General features: G+C 38.9%; 1 protein-coding gene and 1 pseudogene across 1 annotated transcript; both read left to right on the plus strand.

Moving 5' to 3' along the window:
* The first annotated feature begins 13,457 nt into the window (after positions 1-13,457).
* LOC111657402 (B2 bradykinin receptor-like) lies at positions 13,458-16,554 on the plus strand. The gene is made up of 2 exons (XM_023409562.2): positions 13,458-13,611; positions 14,963-16,554. Exons 1-2 carry the CDS (start codon positions 13,592-13,594, stop codon positions 15,999-16,001), a joined length of 1,059 nt encoding a protein of 352 aa, XP_023265330.1. The 5' UTR covers positions 13,458-13,591; the 3' UTR covers positions 16,002-16,554.
* Positions 16,555-18,139: 1,585 nt separating this feature from the next.
* On the plus strand, positions 18,140-19,165 carry LOC111657410 (B2 bradykinin receptor pseudogene; annotated as a pseudogene).
* Positions 19,166-21,289: the final 2,124 nt, after the last annotated feature.

Below are 21,289 nucleotides of genomic sequence, written 5' to 3' on the forward strand. Positions count from 1 at the left end.
GCAAAGCTAAGCGTAGATGGCGCCAATTTGTCATTTTGACACAGGCTCAGGTTGTTTAGAAACCACCGGGATTCACTCCTCTGTGGATCCCCGTGCACCTCTCTCTGTCTTCATATTCCTTGTGTTGAGCAAACAGGAAGACTACGCAGGAAGTAAAAACAACTCACAATGTTAAAACTCTGTCCTGTAACATGGTCTTGTTTACGTAAAAAAAAAGACAAATAATTTCCAAAGAAGTGCTTCTGAACATTTCTGGCTACGGTTGTTACATTTACCTACGGTTATATGTTCCACCAGTAGCTAAAATTACTTTAATTGATGAATAAAAAGTGAGTTAACATTTCTGTGATTACTTGTTTAGGTGTTTGGTGATAAACCAAAGTATTTTAACAAATTTATTGTGGCACTATGCTGCTATTATGGCTAAAATCTTAGTGTTAAAACAATGTATAGTTTGACTTAACACCTTTACTGAGATCCCAGCAGTCACAGGTGCTTTTTATAACCACAACAAATATATCCAGAGTGACCCTGTCACCCAAGGGAAAAGCGATGTCAAAAACATTTAGAGATCACATTCATAATTCCATGAAACTGCACTGCTCAACCTTTACGCCACCTTACAGACTAAATCAGCCCGTTCCCCACTGAAAAAGCAGCTTGGTTTGATAATATATGGATCATCTCCCTTCCAATCCGCCATGGGCTTTTCTGATCCCCCCCCTCGGCAGACAAGATAAGAGATGGAAGTGAAGTCAGCTACGCATGATCTTCGAACAACCTTCACATTGCTTTCACTGCTTGTTGTGTTTCCTCTGCGTATGATCAAGTGACTTGACTGTGAACAAAAATAAAAGCCCCAGGGGTCTTGGAAACAGTCTCTGACTCCTAGAGGGAAAGGAGCCTCATAAAATCCCTCAGAAAGAGCAAGATCAGATGGATAGCCAGTAACCTTGCCTGGGCTAATCTGTGCTAATGCATGGTAATTATTAGACTTGCAGGTGATAGTTTGCGAGAAACCCACAGTGGCTAAGACTTTGTTTTATTTATGTGGTCCGTGCAAGATGAGGCTTGCTTTGCTTGTGAATAACAGATAATGTTAATTCAAGCTGGGACAAGATTAATCAGTCTGAAAGTATGATGAAAGGGAAGGGAAGGATGTGTCACAGGAGGATATAAAGAGCAGTTGACTTACTCCTCCTTTGCTGCCCCTGTGTCTCGAAGGATGTACTAGTTTGGCTCGACTCCTGTCCAGTCGAGAGTGACAGCTTGGTGATGAGGTGCCGGGTATGCTAATGTATGCCAAGCAGCTTAGACACATCTTGTCAAACTGTCTCTTCAGAGAACACATTGGAACGTACAGTGTGTGTCTATACTTATCCCATGCCGTAACAAAAGGCTACACATTATCATCTATATAATGTGTCACATAAATGTGCCAGTAACAGAGAATTTTTATTTGTGAGAAAGCATCACAGCAGCTAGCAGAGAGGCAGGAGAGGATATCTATTACATTGCACAAGTGTCTGTGGTTATGTGGGTGTGTGAGGGAGTGAGTAACACTGGAGCTATACTGTATCATCCGGAGCCTGCAGACATCTGTGAAGTGCAGGTTCAACAACACCTTCCAAACAACATCCATCAATGAAGACAGAATCATGCATAAATTAAAACTCTTTACACACCAACAGCTCACAGTACTGTCTTTCACTTGGTGTCGATGTTAACAGTGTTTTACAATAATTTCACACTGATCTTAATATGATTAGGATTATGATTTAACTTGCTAGCATCATTCAGCTCAGCAGCTCAAGAGGAAACTGGCATCTTTTCCTGAAACTGAGAACTGAGAAGAGCTTGTAGCGGTTCTGTGCCTTAATGGTTGGGTAGATTTAATTACATGGCAAATACAGCTGTCAGCCTTGTCTAAGATAAAGTAAAAAATAAATAAATAAAGCCGTCTTTGACAAGTGTGCCACGCAAGCATAGTTTCAGTGATGAAGAAGATGTGGAACAAACAATGTAAAACAAAGCCATGGACGCTATATGACTAAATATGGATTGGTTTGAGAAATCAAAAGTTGTAGTATGAACAAGAACTTTGAGACTGACATATTTCGGTTTGCAGGCCTTTGTGACTCAGCCACACATTTGAGCCTCAGTCAGACCCAGATGCAAGAGTTTTTGAGGAGAAAATCAGCGACTACAAGACATATCAGAACAGTAAGCATAACTATTTGTTTTCATTGTTTGTTAGCTTGTAACTTGCAGTGGCTGCGCTAATGCAAAATCTCGCTCTCTGTACTGACAAGGCTTCGCCGACAGGTGAAAGAGCAGTGTGTATCAAGATGGTTGGCGTTAGAGGAAACACCAGAGAGACTCAGCCACACATTTCAGCCTCAGTCAGGCCCAGACTCAGATGAGGAGTCTGTGGTGACCAAAATCGGCGACTAGAAGACGTATCAGAGCCGTAAGCATAGGTATTTGTTTATGTTGTTTGTTGTAGCTTGTAATTGGCAGTGCTCACAGTGTTAGTGGCTGCGCTAATGCAAACTCTCTGTACTGATGTATGAATCCCTGGCTGTCTGAATGCCTTTTTATGAGTCTGTCGTTTGTTCACTGCAGCTCCATGGTGGAAATACAGTAATGACATTGACTTCTTATTTCATGCATGATATGTCTTGTATTACATTAAAAAAAAAAAAAACATCATATGAACATTTTAACAAGATTCTCCTACCATCATTATATAATATACAGTACATACGAGTAAGTAAGTATTTAATTTTAGAATAATATACACACAGCATCAACACATTTCAGAAGTTATCAGCTTTATGTAGCCTACAGCTGAAACTTTGGAGAGGATTTGGGTGTAGCTGCTGAGCAACATGACGTTCTGAACTTTCCAGCATTAGTCTGTTCGGGGCCTGCGATGACTTCAGAGCTTTCTGACTTTTTTTAATGGCTGTCCCCTGGTGAATGAGCTCATGGCAGCAGACCACAATAGATTGAGGATAATGGATATACATTAGTTTGCTGCAGGTTAATGTTAATTTGTTTTCCGTTTTCCTTTTTCCCCATAAGATTTATATCTATTATCAAAATCAATAACGTGCTTTTGATCACAAAGTTTACTGTTTGCGGCCACTTTCACAGAAGAATAGTGATTGCTTGTTCTCGTCAACAGCTATTACCCCACAGCTGCCCGCTACTTCCCCGGTGTGATTGTCTGATTAAAACAGGCACTCGTATGGCACAAGATATAAGAGCTCAGTTTTTGATGGTAACTGAGCGCACAGGCATGACTACATGAGGTGTCGTCCGGCTAAACAGAGGTTTTTACAGAGATTTCACCAGCTGCCATTGTGTGATTGTCTCCTGATAACGTATAAGAAGGAAGAAGGGTTGGTGAGAAAAGGATTTTAGGTAGGCTGCTACCATGGCAACAGCAGGCTGTAATGGATTTGGACAGCACCTTTAGCTTGTGGCAGCCATTTCTGGACCTTGATTTTGTTTGTTTTTATCTTGGGTTTTTCTTCTTTCCATTGTGTTTCCTTCTCACCCACAAACACACACTCGGTCTCTAATGATGCTGCTCATTACAGATGCTTGTCAATCCAGCTAATATCCTGTGATGAGGAGCACACAGAGCAGCACCTACAGCTCTGACTAATCTGAATAATTAAACAAGATGATAACCCCATGAACAGGATCATTTGTGATGGGATAGCATTAACAATCCTACTGAAAATTGACACAGGGTGGTTAACTGATGATGTGTATCAATAAGATTCAATTTCTTAATTTCCCCCCAAATCAGAGTCATAATTGAAAGCTTTCTCACCGACTGTTTTAGTCTTGCTGTTATTTGTTAGGACACAAGACGCAGGCCAAATGTAAAAGAAGTCACATGTGAATCATTTCTGCATTACACTTTCCTTTCTACCTCCAATCGCATGGGAGGGTAAATACTGTGCCAAGTGTGGCAGGGAAAAGAGAGTCTATAATGCAATCCCACGGGCTCTGCCACCATCCCCTGACGCTGCAGCAGCCTCAGTGAAAATACTTAATTACTGTTGCTCCATGATGGGAGCTCAGCATCGCCCGTCATCCAAAAGGCAGGAGCCCTATTTCTTTGATTAAGTATTGCTGTTGAGTGGATGGCTAGCTCTCTCTGCAATGAGGCAGGAGGGCAGACAAAGTGTCTGTCTCCGCCTGTCATCTCGTACAGAAAACATCCTTAGAAAGAGAGAGGGATTTATGACGGAGCTGCCCTTTGAGCAAGATGGATGCTCCCTGCACCCCTGTGCCTTGAGCCAAATCTCCAACTTATTAAGCATATTACCGTTATTACCGTTTATTAATATGAACATTCATTTTTTAATCAAGCCATACAGTATTCACACTGTTTGCAAAGTAGTATCAGTTTGGAGTCAAGAGTCTATATAGTCATGCTGGCTCTGTGAAGAACACAGCGCTTTCAGTTAAATGCTAACATAAGTAGCCAGTGTGCTCACAAGGACAACACTAACATGATGATGCTTAGCAGGTATAATGTTTACCATGTTCACTTCGTGTTAGCATACTATCATTTGATTATTGTGGGAGAGGAAAAGTCATGGGATCATCAAAATTATTCAGCTCCATCTTCTTGCAACCTTGAATGAACATCATTTTGTGCCAGTCATTCTTTTAGATACTGAGATATTTAGATGGTATACAAAGCGAATAATGTCAACCTTATGGTGGAAACTTTTATGGGATCACTAAAGTTAGCAGGATTAATCGTCTGAGGAACATGAATGTCTGTACAAATTTTCATGCCAATCCATCCACTGATGGTTGAGATATTTTACTCTAAGTAGAAGAAATGGACCAACCCAGTGCCAGACGAACATTGCCATCCCCTAAGCCACAGAGTAGTTAAAAAAAACCCACCAGCACAGCTGTTGTTATGCTGCTGCCTGCTGGGAGAGACACTCGGGTCACAGGTGAACTTTTTCAATCATTAAATACAAAGCAGATATGACATTCAATGTATAAGGAGGAACCTGGTCCTATAATACAGTGAAGCAGATGTAAATGTAGGACTCAGAAAGTACCAGAGGAGGCCTGGGAATAAATACCCGTCCCTCAGCAGACCACTGCCACAGCTCTGTCACTACACTGAATATGATTGGATATCAGCATGCAGAACATGCAGCCCGTCACCATGGAGACTGACATGTATCACTCCGTTCGCCTGGCGCATCCATTGGCAGACATAGTCGAGTCTCACTAGTACGGTTGCTGGCCAAAATTGAAGTGGAAGCCACTCCTGGGGGCTAATGGAGGATCTATTGAACGGAGAGTGAGACAAGTAGCGAGACGGATAGACAGATGCACAGGCTGACAGAAAATGACAAGATGATTGAGATGAGCAAGAATTCAAAAGAATGGGGAAGAAAAGGATCAGGATTTAACAGTGGGAAAGCGTCTGTCCGTTTCTCTGTGTGGTGATGACTGTCTGACAGGTGTTATTTTAGAGCAGAGACTGATCGATGTGGAGCTTTGTCATCTTGAGCTCACTCTGAAACACAAGCAAGTGAGCCAGTGAGACTGCTTCCTGTTTGTGGCAGTTCCAATATCTGCTATGTTATTTATGATTTATGACACCTGTAAAGTCTTTTCTGTGTGAAATAAAGGCACTGCTTGTATTCAGATGCTTTTCTTACATCCATATAGTACTTTTTACTGCACTACATTTTATTGAAAACTTTAGTTAGGCTACTTGCAGTTTCAGATTAATAATAGAAAATATAACCAACAAATAAATTATGATGTAATATTTCAAGATAAGACTTTATTGATCCCCTAGGGAAATTCACAAGATACCCGGCAGTATATAAAGAAATTAAAGTTGTTTGCAACTTTACTCACTGCAGCATTAAAGTGATGTACACATTAATGCATCAATATATATATATATATATATATATATATATATATATATATGATATTTATTAGTCTCATAAGGGCTATTCAGCATAATGAGTACTTTTACATTTGCTACCTCATTTTGTACTTTTGCATGAGTAAAATTTAGAATTTTGACTTTTACGTGTGAGAGCATTTTAATGGTGTTGGTCAAATTGTTTATTTTGGTATTGTTATTTCTAAATGCATGCCATGATAAAGTATTTGGTATTTTATTTAGTTATGTCTACACATATTCTATCAAATGATCATATGTTATGAATGCTAAATCTTAATTTGTAAAGAAATGGGTAACTATAGCTCTAAAGTAGTAAAAAATATTTTCCACTAAAATGTAGTAGAGTGTTCATAATCAAATATTTCAGTAGCCTCAGATAAATATTCTGTTACAGTCACATCAACACAATGTGTTGTGTGTATGGAAGTCTAATGCATTTCCATAAATGTTGTAATGTGCATGTGTGATTTCAAAATATGAGGGTTGGCTGTCCTCTCACTTTTAGTGTATCTCCAAGACATTTTACATTTTGTCCAGCAGAGGGCTCAATATACAGGACATGCATTACACAGTGTATACTGTAGAATCAGAATCAACTTTATTGGCAGAGTACAAAAAGGAAAAAGAATCTGACTTCACTTTTCAGTAGCTGTAAATATACTTACACACAGACTGACAACAAATAGAGCATAAAAGAGTAAAACCTGCAGGAATTCAGCGTTGAATAGAGATAGAGAGTATAAACAGTATATTATACTCAGACTTATATACTCAGACTATATACTCAGACAATAAATAGGTTATGTACCTTGCAAAACGTGACTGAAGTTTTTTTTTTTTTTTTTTTGGGCTTTTTATGCCTTTATTCTAGATACGGTGAAAGAGAGATAGGAAGGACAGGAAGGTTGGGGAGAGAAAGAGAGAGAGAGAGAGAGGATGACATGCAGCTGCGGTAAGGACTAAGCCTTGATGGTACACGCTCTACCAGGTGAGCCACGAGGCGCCTCCATGACTGTAGTATTTGTATACGTTAAGTACAGTAGATCTCATGATATTGTACAGAAACATAATATGCGTATGAGAAGAGATATTATGTGTTTAAATTCTAACATCACTGTATTCAACTAATTTTTAACCAGATTTGCTGGATTTCTAATAATACTTTCATTTTTTTTTGGTGGTATTTTGATAAGAAACAACTAGATTATTCAAATGGAGGTTGAAAGTGTGAAAGTTTACAGTGTTTTGTCAATGCATCAGGTTTTCTAAGAGTTTTTCTCTTCAGATGGAAGAGATGTTTCGTGGATATGGAGGAGACAAGTCAGTGATATGTAGTAGCAATCCACTGGTAGTGTCACCATTTTGTCAAAAGTCATTCAGTGAAACATGCAGTCATCTCTCTTGTCGCTCTGAGGCAAATGTTGACTATATTATCTGTCAGTCTGCATCAGAGTAAAATGACAAAATATTCAACTGTGTGAGACAAAACATGCCTCTCATCTGTTTGTCTTATAGTGTATTTAAGATTTCAGAGTTTATCAGAAATCCTCTTCATGGTGGAAAATCTAAACAAAAAAATATGAGGAGCAGATTTTTGTAATAATAAAAAGCTTCTATCGTTTCATGTCTTACACAATGGATTTAATTCTAGATGTTTAACAGAGTATGAGACTAAATGATTTGCCAAGGTGGTGACACAGCATATAAAACTTTCAGTAATTGGTCTGACGCATGGTTGCTGAACACCACTTGCAAATGTTAACAAAATGGACGCCTTCTAGAAGTTATATACTTCGGGAAAATAATTTGTAGTCATACCAACAATTACCAACTTTGCGAGCAGCTGAATGACCAAATATTCATTCCTGATGAAGTGGTTTCCTCCCACGTAGTTTACCTCAAATTCAGTTCTTCCCTAAACTCTAAACACCCACAGCCAGAAACACAAGCTTTGAGCTTGGTTTGTGGCCATAAACAGGTTTATTTCACCGTAAATGGCAAATTTCCTTGCATAACTTGAATGTTTATTTCGTCTGATGTTCACGTATACTGAATAAAAACAAAAACAAAAGATTCTGACGAGAGCACCGGTTGCTGACTCACAGTATAGCATAATGTTTTGCAATAGCTAGTTTATTAATATGAAAAAGGGGATGTGAAATCTAGTTCTAATTCTTTGTGTTTTCAAGCTGAAATGAAAATGATGCATCAGGATTTCTAAATTAGAGAACAATATACAAGAAAGGGGATACACATGACTTTCCCCAAACTGTCTCACCCTGTTGTACAGAGACAACTCATATCAGATCTAAAACAGCAAAAAACAGAAAAACTGAGTTGTTGTTGTTGTGTATATGCTGTGTATTTTTTGAAGAAATGGCTTTGTGTACCCTGGCTGGCTGCATTAGTGGTGTCACACAGTGCTCATCAAAGTTGCATTAGTGGTTTCAAACAAGAGCCGAGGCCTATAGGGCCACTCCCAGCTTCCCAAACCCTGGGATTAGTTTGATTCCATCTCTTCCAGCTCTCGCTCGTTGAAGGCCCTGATTGTTTCGGACAGCTGTGAAAACAATATGTAAACTGTGCGAGAGGAGCTGTTCCCCACTGTCTCAAATCTGTGATGACTTATGAAAGAGGGAACGGGGTGGGATCAGCACCGAGTAATGGAGCTCACAGCCTGGAAAAAACTTTAAGAGACAAGCAGAAGGAGACAGGAAATGAGCTGAGTATTTCTGAGCTGCCGCCCCCTTGTCCAGACATTTGTTATATACTTCATTACACACTGCTGAGACATAACTAACAGCAGCAGACAGACTATAATAAATTACTTTAGAGTCTACTACATGTCAGTTAATGTATTGTAATGTAAAGGGATTCTTGGTGTGTGTCTCTATAAATGTATGAAGGACTGGGCCAAGGGGTCTTAAATTGAATAAATGTTATGTTTGGGCATATGAATGATTTTTTCTCCACTTACCTAATCTAGCCCTGCAGACAATTAAGCTTTTATTTGCTGTGGTTTGGTGATAACCACCACTGAGACTTCTGACGCCATCCCAATACGATGAAGGTGAACAGATCTGCGTCTGTGGTGCTCAAATTATTGGAAAATCATATTTGAAAAACCAAACAGCAGCTTTTCTTTCCAATATATTGATTACGCAGGATAAACTATAGACCCTAGTGTTGACACTTTATTGTTTTGTTGTTGTTTTTTTACATTCAGTAGAAGATAGTTTCTAATAAAAACTGCCCACAAGACAATAGAAACAAGCTATGTTAATTTAAGTTTAGTTCTCTATCCACCCATGATGTACTGCAGCAGGAAGCAGGAAAATGCAAATAACTCAGTCACGGTTGGCAGCGGTTTACTATTGTTACTGGGCCAAAAGATAAGTTATTTATAGGCAGCAACAGTGCAGATTATCCTGTAAAAACAAAACAAAAAATAAAACAATGTTTTCCTAAGGACATTCTCAGGAAGACAGAGTACATATCTTTAAAGTGACAGTTTGTTCAATTAATTTTATGCTACTAAAAATAACCTGTATTTGTACTTTCAGTGCCAAAATAGTGATTTGGAGCAGAAATGTTGTCAGCATCTGAGTTTTCATTGTGCGTTTCATTGTATTTATGATACTTAAGTCATAAGTCACCTACCCACACAACACTGCGTGCATTTTTAAATAGCCACCTTTCGTTTTAGATTCAACTTCAGAGATTTGGAAAAAATTTCAAATGAAATTTGATTACATAAATCAGTTCAGGATTTATAAAGATGCGAGAAATAGGTTGTGGATCAGTTGTTCTTCTTCAAATAGGAGAGGCAAGACCCAGGTCAAACATTTATCCATGTCCTTAACCCAAGACACTTTGCAGTCGATTACAACAAGTGTCTCTACATGTCTACAAATCAAAATAGTTTAACTGCAGTTATTCACGTAATTCTCTTTACATTAAGACGAGTCTGGTCCAATTATATGGAGCAGAACTAATCTTGGTAACAAACAGAAAGAAAGCAAAAATTCTAACAATAGAATAGAGTTCAGAGCTGAACCTGGCAGGAGACAATATATTCCATCAAAATTCAGGGTCAGGGTTAGGGTTAAGGGTCTCAAAGCATTCTGTCAGGGCATATGCTCAAAGGAATATTGATCTAAAACTTAAATAACTTAATACCGTTACCAACTCTTAAGTAAATATTCTAACATAAACCCTGGCCATTCATTATTTGTAATAAAAAGATGTTATATAACTACTTTTGTTCTATTGAAGTCTCATTTGACATGCATTTGGTTATAGTATAAAGACCAGTCGACCATACAAATGAATAAAAACATCAATCAAATAATACATCTGACTTTGATTCTTATCATTTTAAGAAACGAAGAATAGGTGGATGAGGAGAGGAAGTTTGTCCACTGCAACAACAGGAAGTCTCAGCTATCTCCCCGTTGACAACCTACTACAACCTGTCAAGAGAAACTAATGGTGGGCTAGAGAATGGCCCCAGAACCAATTTATGATCTACAACTGAATTCTAACTGCTACAGGGCTCCCGTTCGCTGAAGGTCACTCTGAGGTCACTGGTTACCAACCAGTATACAGATCCTTTCCCTAAAAACAAGATTAATGGTTTGTGAATGATAAAAATTAAACTTCTTAGGTATGTGCTACTGAATATCATGAGGATTTGACCAACCTGATGTGGGGAAATGAAATTATTGCAACATTACTTTAAGGAAGATCCCAGTCTTGTTAAAATGAGACATTCAGCCCACTTACTTCCTCATGGTCATGCATTTAACTCATACTAATCATATGACTTTAACACACCAGATTAGTTTTCATATATTATTGACTGCACTAAAGCCCTTTGTCTACTCTACTCAAAGCTAAGTTGAAAATGGCCTTTGGTTTAAAGTGCATTCTTGCTATTTAGGTGTCCTTGTCTCTCAAATGGCCATGTTGCTCAACCAAATGCTGTTTCTGAGATAATCACAGGTCACACACACACACATGCCTATTTGAGCACAGTACAGAAAATCTATAGAAAATCTGATTATCCGCAATTTGTCTATTATAAGCTTTAATTTAGTTTGGAAGATTAAGTTGAGTGAAGGAAGAGAGTTGAGGGTCGGATACTGACATAACGCCGAGAGGAAGGGTATCATTATACAGGATACAATATAACAGGAGAACAACAATGGATGATGAATGTGCAACATCAAGGCAATGCCAAAAGGGTGAATTGTTCGGTTTGTTGTTCTGCGCTGAACTTTGCCATCTACCCTTTCTAGCCCTAAAAATGACACTTAGTCCACATCAAAACAACAGCAGGGTAAAGAGGCCTACCACAATCAGTCTGATAGGAGGACTTGCTTATTTGATACAGAAACCAGTCCTGCTGTATTGGGCGGGTCAAGCCTGGGGAAACAAAACACATTCAAGAGGCACACAAAGAGGGATCCTCACCAGAAACTTGGAACAGCCAGGGCCAGAAGCACAGGACCACACCATTAGGAGGAATGTAATCCATGATATCAAATGTCTTACAGCAGACAAATTTGCATAGCGGCAGCAGCAGCAGCAGCAGTGTAACAACTTAAATGAGCAAGTTTTTCAGCTCTTACCACGTATTCAGGCCGAAAACAACACTAGTTTAACAAAAAATCCAAAAGGGGCTATGTAGGTAGGGGTGATGAATATTTAGATTGGATGGCAAGTGTGAGTAACAACCATTTATAAGTTTATCAAAACAGCAAAACACAGCAGAAAGGGTTTTAGGGTGGTTTAATAGTGTGAAGATTGTACAACCCGTCTCAACAAATTTTGCAACATGGGATTATTTCATCTCCTTTTTGATGTTGACAGGTTTCACAGAGGAAATGCCATACTTTTGCATGAGTACGTGAGAGTGCAGGTCCTTGCAAATTTATTTACAACTTGTGAGTGAAATATGACCTCGCCACCTTTTTTGCAATCTGTGTGCAAGCAGAGCATTAAGTTGCACCAATCATATTATCCCTCATTGTGCCAAGTGAAGAGCTAAAATGCGAAAATAAACAAATTGCCATACAAAGATCTTCTAGGAATTAGAGATGACTGATTAGCCAGCAAATCAGCCCCTTGCCAAATTATGTTATGATAGCGCCTTTCATACAAGTTAGTGCAATTCATTATTCATTGCTTGACAGATGACTAACAAGCTGGTAAAAAGACAGATAATATTCAAATATGTAGTTGTTTCCACTGGAATTCTCAATAATGTGCTCACACTGCCTGGATTGCTCTTGGCAATGATGGGCGAACTGGGCTTGGTGGATATCTGGTGCCACCTCCATCCCAGAGATAAGGATTTTACTTTCATGCACAGGTACATGGCAGTTACTCGAGGTCGGATATGTTCTCGATATCTGGTAAAGAAATGTACAGGACTAGTGAATGTAATATAGAGCCAATTACCATATCAGATCATGCCCCATGTCATCTTAAAGATAAAGGTTGGAACAAATAAACAGTTTAAATATTGGAGACTTAAGGTCTCAATTTTAAACAATGAAACGATTCAACAAGAAAAGATTTGATTGACTATCTGGCCTTAAATGATAATGACACAGTCTCACCCTCTACTCTTTGGGAGGGGGCCAAAGCAGTGATGAGAGGGAAAATTATTGCTATATCTTCAAGAGTAAAAAAGCAAAGGCTAGCCTAACAAGTTGAATTAGAGAGGGACATTAAGAGATTAGAGACAGAGCAGCTGTGGGAAGAATTTCACTGCAAGATAAAAATGAATTTCTTCTGAACCCTGCTGATAGTTTCTGCCTTTAAAAATAATATACCAACAAATTCTGGAGAAACTGTGGGATTGGAAACAAATTCCCCTGGATATACTGCCGGAACATCAGTTTACCACAGACCAGTGTTACATACTGCGTGTTCTGTTGATGAAAAAAATGACTATAACAATGAATTTCATTGGCTATAAAAAGTCATATATGTTCCATATATGATGGAACACATGACTGCCCAGCTACAGCTATAGTTACATCCTTTTAGAAGAAGATGGGCACCAGTTATTGACTACCTTAGCTAGGAACTATATTCGCTTTATGTATGCGAATCTGTATATGTGTCTATGTATGTGTAGATATATTTGTATGTATGCATGCACGCACGCACACACATGAGTTTATGGATGTGTATGCATATCTGAATAGAGGTATTTGTGTGAATGTCCTACTACTGCAAGGTGCTATTTCATCTACTGTACAGGTGAATATGTAAAATGAAGCCCAATGTCAAGGTGGTTCTGCTCTAATGTAAATTGCCTGCTTCTGTTTGAAAATGGCAATAAAGTTTGAAGAAATTAAAAATATTAAAAAATAAACACTTAGTCTGTCACATCAAATGTGTCCATGCTGTGTTTGATACTTACGGAGGAAGGAGAAGGAAAGGGGACTGAACTATGACTTTTTGGCAGACATCACTTTAATTACAGTTTCCTTTAAAAGAATGAGTCAGAGAAAGAGAGGAGAGAGAAAGGGAGTGTGCTGGTGAGAGTGGAGCAGGGCATCTGGAACTCTCTGGTCTCCTTAGACTTACTCAGGAGGAATGACTCTTCTACCTACAAGGTATGTACATGTTTCTTTTGCTTTATTTATTGTAAAAAAATATTTCACATAATCAGTAAAACATTATATCTTTAAACATTGAGAATTTACATGAAGTTACATGATCACTGTAACCTGAAACCAGAAACCTGGTTTGAAAAGAAAAAAAAAGAAAAAATTTACTGACGTGTTAAGACAGCTGCTGCTGTCAAGATAGGTTGGGTGACAGAATATCTTGATACATAACAGTAAACAATTTAGTTAAAAAAAACAAAACAAAAAAAACAAACTTGGAGATGAACCCAGTAGAAACATGTCTTCTTATGTTCCTCAAAAAAAAAGTTTAGTCTTTAACGTGTCATTGAGCAGCAGCAGTAACACGTGTTTATAGAAAGGAAATTTGAATGAAAATTACATTGACTGTAGTTATCATATATCAGCCCCAAATATTAGAAGATAAACTGAAAACCATGAGCCTTATTAATGCCAAACATCTGGTTATTGTCAACAACATTTTCTTTTTTTAACACATTTTTCACATTTCTGGATTCAATTTGTCCAGTACTGGATTCTTCTCTTTACAGCAAAAATAAATCTTACAGTAACACATTTGACGGTTTGATGTTTGCTCTTAAATTGCAGCCTATTGACTTAATAATTTGCACTGCATTCAAATACATCCTTATAACTGCTGAATATAATTTGAAAATACAGTTGACTTGGTCATAATAATAGTTCAGCCGAGTAAGATATGACATACGAGTATGATATCTCATATTGTGCAGAGCACCCTCAAGGGAATAAGATGGAACGGAGCTGAGCCTGTTGCTCATTAGTGGTCATTTGTGTCTGGGGCTGAGGTACAATTGAAATTAATGATTGTTGGGAAGGCTGGCTGATAGATTGTATAATTTGAGGTTGCACTGCAGCAGTTAGCGACTCCATATGCAGCTGATGTACAGTATGGAGATGGGCACTTTGTTTTATAAACTGGTGTGCAGTTGATGCTCAACTGAAGATTGGCTATTTGTAGAAGCTCAAAGTATTTTTTTTATGGTGGCTTGTGTTGTTTGAATGCAATACAAATAAAGACCTCAATAACATGTTGTACAAGGAGAAATGTCTTCAGCATTGGCAGGTGTTTATTAATTTTAAATCAAATATTTTTTTGTTTGATTTCAGCTATACAGTGGTGAATTTTCCACTACAACAATACACACACACACACACACACACACACACGATACATCTGAGGAGTTGGAAAAGGTGAATAGGTGCTGGTAGATGGATTTTACTAGTTTTGGACAGAGCCTCAGCAAGAAGGTCAATAAGCATATATGTTTAATTGTCCTTTTTTCTATGTTCTTCACAGCGTCCCAGACTTCAGCACCACAGCTCTATATGGAGACCAAAACAACACCAATGGCACTGGGTGTCCTGAGCAGGATGACTGGCAGTGGCTCAACACCAGTCAGCCAGTGTATATCCTGCTCATCTCTGTGCTGGGAATTGTGTTTAATATGTTTGTCCTGATGGTATTCTGTCTCCACAAGAAGCCCTGCACCGTAGCCGAGATCTACTTGAGCAACTTGGCTGCTGCCGACCTCGTCCTGGTGTCCTGTTTGCCATTCTGGGCTGTCAACATATCCAACGGTTTCAACTGGCCCTTTGGTCAGTTCCTTTGCAAACTCATCAACCTGGGCATTAAGATGAATGTCTACTGCAGCCTCTACTTTCTCATTCTGATCAGCATAGATCGCTATGTGGCATTGGTGCATACAATGTCCCATGGCAGAATGCGTAGGCCGAAGTATGCCAAACTGGGCTGTCTGCTGATGTGGGGTTTTGGTTTGCTCCTGAGTGTCCCCACGCTCGTCTACCGGGAGGTGAAATATTTCCCTGAGTACGATGTTCACGCATGCTTTCTGAACTACCCAAGCCACGTCATAGAGCTGCTCTTTGATGGGCTGTTGATCATTTTTAGCTTCATCATCCCCATTTCGATTATCTCATTCTGCACTATCAAAATTATCCAGGCTTTGAAAATCCAGGCAGTAGAGAGGTTCAGTGCTGAGAAAACAGAACAGAGGGCCACCACTCTGATGCTGGCCGTTCTGTTGGCCTTCCTTATCTGCTGGTTACCATTCCACGTGGTCACCACATTGGACGTGCTCCTACGAGCAGAAGTCCTCGGAGGGTGTCACTTATCAGCAGTCCTAGAAATCTGCAACCAGATCTTCACCTACCTGGCCTTTTTCAACAGTGTCCTCAACCCCATCCTGTATGTCATCGTAGGAAAGAACTTCAGGAAAAAAGTCCGGGAAGTCTTCCAGCAGTGGAGCGTTAAGAGAAGAGCAACGCTGGATTCCACACGCTCACACCTGTCCTCTACTCTAAAGACTGTAATATAAAATACTGCTATCATTTTCAGACTGTGGTCAAATCATTTAGTAATCTTGTGCCAATGTAAATGATTAAAAATGATTAGATTTGCAGTGTATGTAATTGTATAGTAATTGGACCAAATCACCCTTCCTCAAAATCAATCTGATGAGATTTCTTCTCAAAAAGATAAACTCCAGCTTCGTTTATTTTTGGGAAATGTAATGAGGGTCATATAGGGCTGTAATGTTCCCTCCTAGTTAAGGTGTTACAGATAGAATAACATTTTTAGCTGTCTCAACTATTCTAAATGATTATATATCACTTAGCATGAGCTGAAAAAACCTAACCACAATTTTATAGAATTACCACAACAAACTACGGCTGGTCTCGTTACAAACATTGTCAAACATCAGTATCTTGAATGTACAGGTTTAATGTAAATCTGCCTGGTTTCTGTAAAATAATGTAAATACAATTTTCATATTCTCTCTTGTATTTCTGATGTCAGGTTGTAAATAGTACAAGTATACGTTTCCTTCTGAACATTGAAAATTCAAATAAAATATACATATGGTTTTATGGATGTCTCATTGAATCTTTTTAATTCTTTTAAATGTTGAGCATAAAAATGAAAATGTAAGAGTGCCTCAGCAACTGCTTGCTAAGTGATTTCTGATGTTTCTGACTCATTGTCTGCAGAGTTAAAAACAGGATTCTGTCAAAAAGTTTCCAGTGGTGACACACAAACATGCTGGCTGGATAGGCACCAGTTGTCTCATTATACATTTCTCGCCACCCCACCATTTAATGGCCCAATGTTGACTCAGTGTGGGCTGTGGGCAAGGGTACACCCCTATTTGTCTCCAGAATGAAGACATGTGATGCCAAACAGGAAATCTTTGTTAGGAGTCAGACTTTACCACTATTGCCAGAGATGGAAATTGTTGTGGAACAAAAAACATGCAGGCTGACAAAGTTACCTCAAATGGCCAAACGGAATAGGCCAAAAATACATAGTTTGACCTGTTTTCATGTATTTTTGTTGGCCTGTTAGGATAATGACACCATGTTTTTTTACTCTCTTCTTTCAAATCTGGAATAAATATATTCTTCTTTCTTCAAAAGCATGGGTCTGAATGAGATTGAAATAAGGGATCAGTATACTGTATACATATCCTCAGAAAAAGAAGGAATTTAAGATCTATTCATTTTTGTGGGAACAGGTTCCCATACTTTACATTGTTTTCCATACTTTCCTCCCTTGCTCCGTGCGTTACCTGTTGCTTCAAATCTCGACACAGATGGGTTGCTGTGAGTGCTGACAAGTCACCCCATGAAAGGAAGACAGTTTACGCTTGCCAGTCCCTCTTCTTTACATAATGCAGGATGAACACAACACCGAGGGTGCAGGAGCAGCTGATTACTTAGCAAGAGTTGATACAACTTGGACAGAAAGCAGCTGAATAGCTTCTGCTCTCTGAATGGAAAAAAACAATTAAAACAAATAAAAGGATGACTTAAATCACAAACAGTATATAACCCATGCTAAGGTATGTGTGCTTGTTGAAAAAGTCTCGACTATACAGGATGATGGCGTACACGTGGCACATCACAGAAGATGACAGTGTCCTCAAATGTCATTCAACAGCTGCCTTGAGAAACATCCATCAAGAGGATGGAACCTTAGACACTGTTTCCACAAAGTCCAAAAACAGTGTTATTCTCATGAAAAATGGCTGTGTCTGCAGTATAAGTTTAGTTTAAACTTCCTTGCACAAAAGCGAGGAGAAAATTTTAGTTGAACTTTAATATATAAATTGTCACTGTGTATTCGTGTGTGTCCATCCAGGTATAAATGTGTGGCCTGTGTTGCTCCTTACAGTGTCTGCTGCTAAGACTCCACTCTTTGATGATGGCATGTGTGTGCTGTGTGCTCTGACCGATAAACCACCATTATCAACACTCCATTAAATCAATTATGCCTTCACATTTAGAACTCAGATCATGACGTGAAGGTAGCAACACCTACATCAAACCTGTGTTGACACAGTTAAAAGGTTTTACTGGTATGTGTTCGTGTTGACCACACCCTCCTTTTTCTACCTCTAAAAATGACTGTGCAGCAGCTTTCGCAGTGATCCCCGACTCAGCGGATGAGTGACTTATGGAGAATGCCACAAGAGCTGAGCTTGTCTGCAACCACACAGATGCATGGGACTGGGTTTACACCATGCAACCGGCCTACATGTCCATCATCTGCTTTCTTGGAGTGATCGGCAACTCATTTGTTCTTTGCGTGTTCTGTCTCCAGAAGCGGCACAGCTCTGTGGCCGACATCTACCTTTGCAACCTGGCAGTGGCTGATCTTCTCATGGTTTCATGTCTGCCATTTTGGGTGGCAACCATTATCGACAGGTTCCACTGGAGGTTTGGAGAACCCATGTGCCAATTTATCAATATAGTCATTGGGATGAATTATTACTGCAGTGTGCTGTTCCTTACGCTTGTGAGCGTGGACAGATACCTGGCCCTCACCAGACCGCTGTCCCAGGGGAGGGAGAGACGGGCCTTCTGGGCACGTGGGATTTGCGTCGGTATCTGGATTGCTGGAATCCTGCTCAGCTTCCCTGCTATCCTCTTCCGCTCTGTGCAGTTCTTCCCTCATTTGGGGATTGATGCATGCTACTTAGCGTACCCCCATGAAGGCTGGAGACTGCGCTACAACATGACTGTCAGCATAGTAGGCTTCCTTATCCCTGTTCCTATCGTATCCTTTTGTAGTTACCACATCACTAAAGTCATTCGGAGCAGCCAGAGGATGAGAAAATGCAGCAGAGGAAGTGTGGAGAGGAAAGCAACATATCTCATCCTTGTTGTTCTGGCTGTGTTTATCCTCTGCTGGCTGCCCTACCAAGTTCTGATCATCTTGGATACTTTGGATCATTATGGAGTCATCTCTGGATGCACATGGGCACATGTGCTGGACATTGGCAACCAGTTAGCTACTTACCTTGGCTACAGTAACAGCTCATTGAATCCTTTCCTGTATGTGATTGTGGGAAAGCATTTTAAGCAGAGGGCAAGGGATCTGTTTAGACTAGTGCTGTGCAGGAGGAAAAGGCAGTGGGGAAAGTCTCCTCATTCCAATGCTAATCTCAACTCTAAACAAACTGACAGTACAAAAATCTAAAGCTCATCTACACAGACAGAAAATTTGTTGTTCAAGAAATTAGTTTAATTTAAATGCAATATCAGAGTTAGTTGAAGACATTGGTAACCTATATATACGGAAAATATGAAGCATAGCTTGTAGCTGGTTAGCTAAACTTTTTCAAAATGTGACAAAATTCCCCTCTATAGCTCGCAAATTAACTTGTATTTCATTTATTTAGTTCAAAGAAAAAACAGGAAATAGGCTGGCATGTAAAATCACAATAATTTTACACTTTTTTTAAATACAGATTCAACAAAAAAGATATGTGTTAATTAGTGAGTTTTAAAAAAGGTGATGGAAGGTGGATTTTGTTACCGTTCTCACCGTTTTCAGTCTTTATGCTAAGCTAAGCTAACTGGCTTAAGGTACTCTTGTCTGTGTGGTAATTAAGATAAGCTACCATACAGACAGGGGTGTGGTTTCAATTAAAGTCTGTCCAGAAAATTGCTATATTTGGATGAAAACTAGATAATGAACACCTGACTTATTTTCATCACTGAGATGTGGATAGTGTTTCAGAGATCTGGAACAAGGCTAAAGTGGCAAGAGAGTGAAATGACATTCCAACATTTTCCACTTTTGCAAGTAATATGTTTGATATTATGGGGGGGGGGGATGTTTCTGGAAGTCCACTTTAATGATGTGACAAAGAATTTCCAGATGTAAAATCATTTAAATTAAATGTTAGGAAATTTAGTGTGTGTCAGATTATATGCAGCTCCATTGTTTTGTTGAGGTAAATTTCCTCCAGAGCTAACCTTGATTATCATTTTCCATTATATTGTATTGTGTTTGTCATCTTGAATTTGATTCCACATTTAATTATTGTTATAAGTTGTTTCCTTTCAGTTGTTCCACTTATTATTCCCATACAAAGGTGCGCTTGATGTTGTGATTTCCCTCATGTTTGTTATCTTTAGTGGAGCTCTCCATTTTTATAGCAGCTATAAGGAACATGAGTTATTTTTCTATATTTCTTCACGTGCTAAAAGTTGCTCTTACTACTTGGGTATTTTAGAGTAGAGCACATATATAAAGTGAAATATAGTTACTGTCTTTGACTTCTGCATTATCAACATAAAAAACAAAAACATTTGCCACAAAGCATTTGAATTCCAGATGACAAATCAAAGGAAAACAGTGGCAGGGCGCACAACTCCTAATACTGAGAACCTCTGTCTGGTGCACAGACGTGGAACAATGGAATAGTCTTTGTATTTTAATACAGGGCAAACACCGACAGCGTTTCAGCACGAAGCCCTCATTCTCAACTCAATCACTCGTATATATAGACATCTGATGCTAGAGCCTGATTGCTTGATTACTGATGAAGTGCACCTGTGAATCAGCCACACCCAGGGGGAGTGGCTACACATCATCAGAAACAGTACAACAAATAGTAAAGATAGTCAATAGAATATTTCCAAGCAAACACTTATATAGGCATACATTTAAAAAATAATGAAAGAACATAACATCAGAAAAGCACAGTTGCACATATCTAAATTAGAGACACCTTTAGAGTCCCTTTTTGCAACTGTTACTCTGATTAACTTTAATATTAATTTCAAACCCTTGAAATTTATTGAATATATTCTATTTAAGTATTTCCTTCTACTTAAAATGTCCAGGCCCTTTCATCGTGACTGGGTATACTGTTATCCTTAAGTCCTTTCAGGTTAGATATTTTTTGAGTGTAGCATACACTGTGAATTTAATGACATCCTTGGCTATATATCTTTTTTAGGATGGTTGTTTGTGGCTCTAATCTGGATATGTGCAACTGTTGAATGCTTTTCTGATGTTTTTTCTGATGGAAATATTCTATTGACTATTTTTACTATTTGTTGTTCTGTTTCTGATGACATGTAGCCACTCCCCCAGGTGTGGCTCATTCACAGATGCACTTCCTCAGTAATCAAGCAATCAGGTTAAAATACAGACTATTCCATTGCGGGTGCCGGCATTTCCTTCTCCTTCCACATGACAAATTGTCCACTAAGGCTTCAATAAATGATGCTAGCGTCATTTAAGATTTTTAACAATGTGTGAGTGCTGTTTTCCTCAATAAAGTACAATCTGTGACTATTACAAGAATTG

Source organism: Seriola lalandi, unplaced genomic scaffold (genome assembly GCF_002814215.2).
Source record: "Seriola lalandi dorsalis isolate HSWRI2012SDOR001 ecotype SW California unplaced genomic scaffold, Sedor1 jcf7180002054398, whole genome shotgun sequence".
In the NCBI taxonomy this organism is placed as follows: domain Eukaryota; kingdom Metazoa; phylum Chordata; class Actinopteri; order Carangiformes; family Carangidae; genus Seriola; species Seriola lalandi.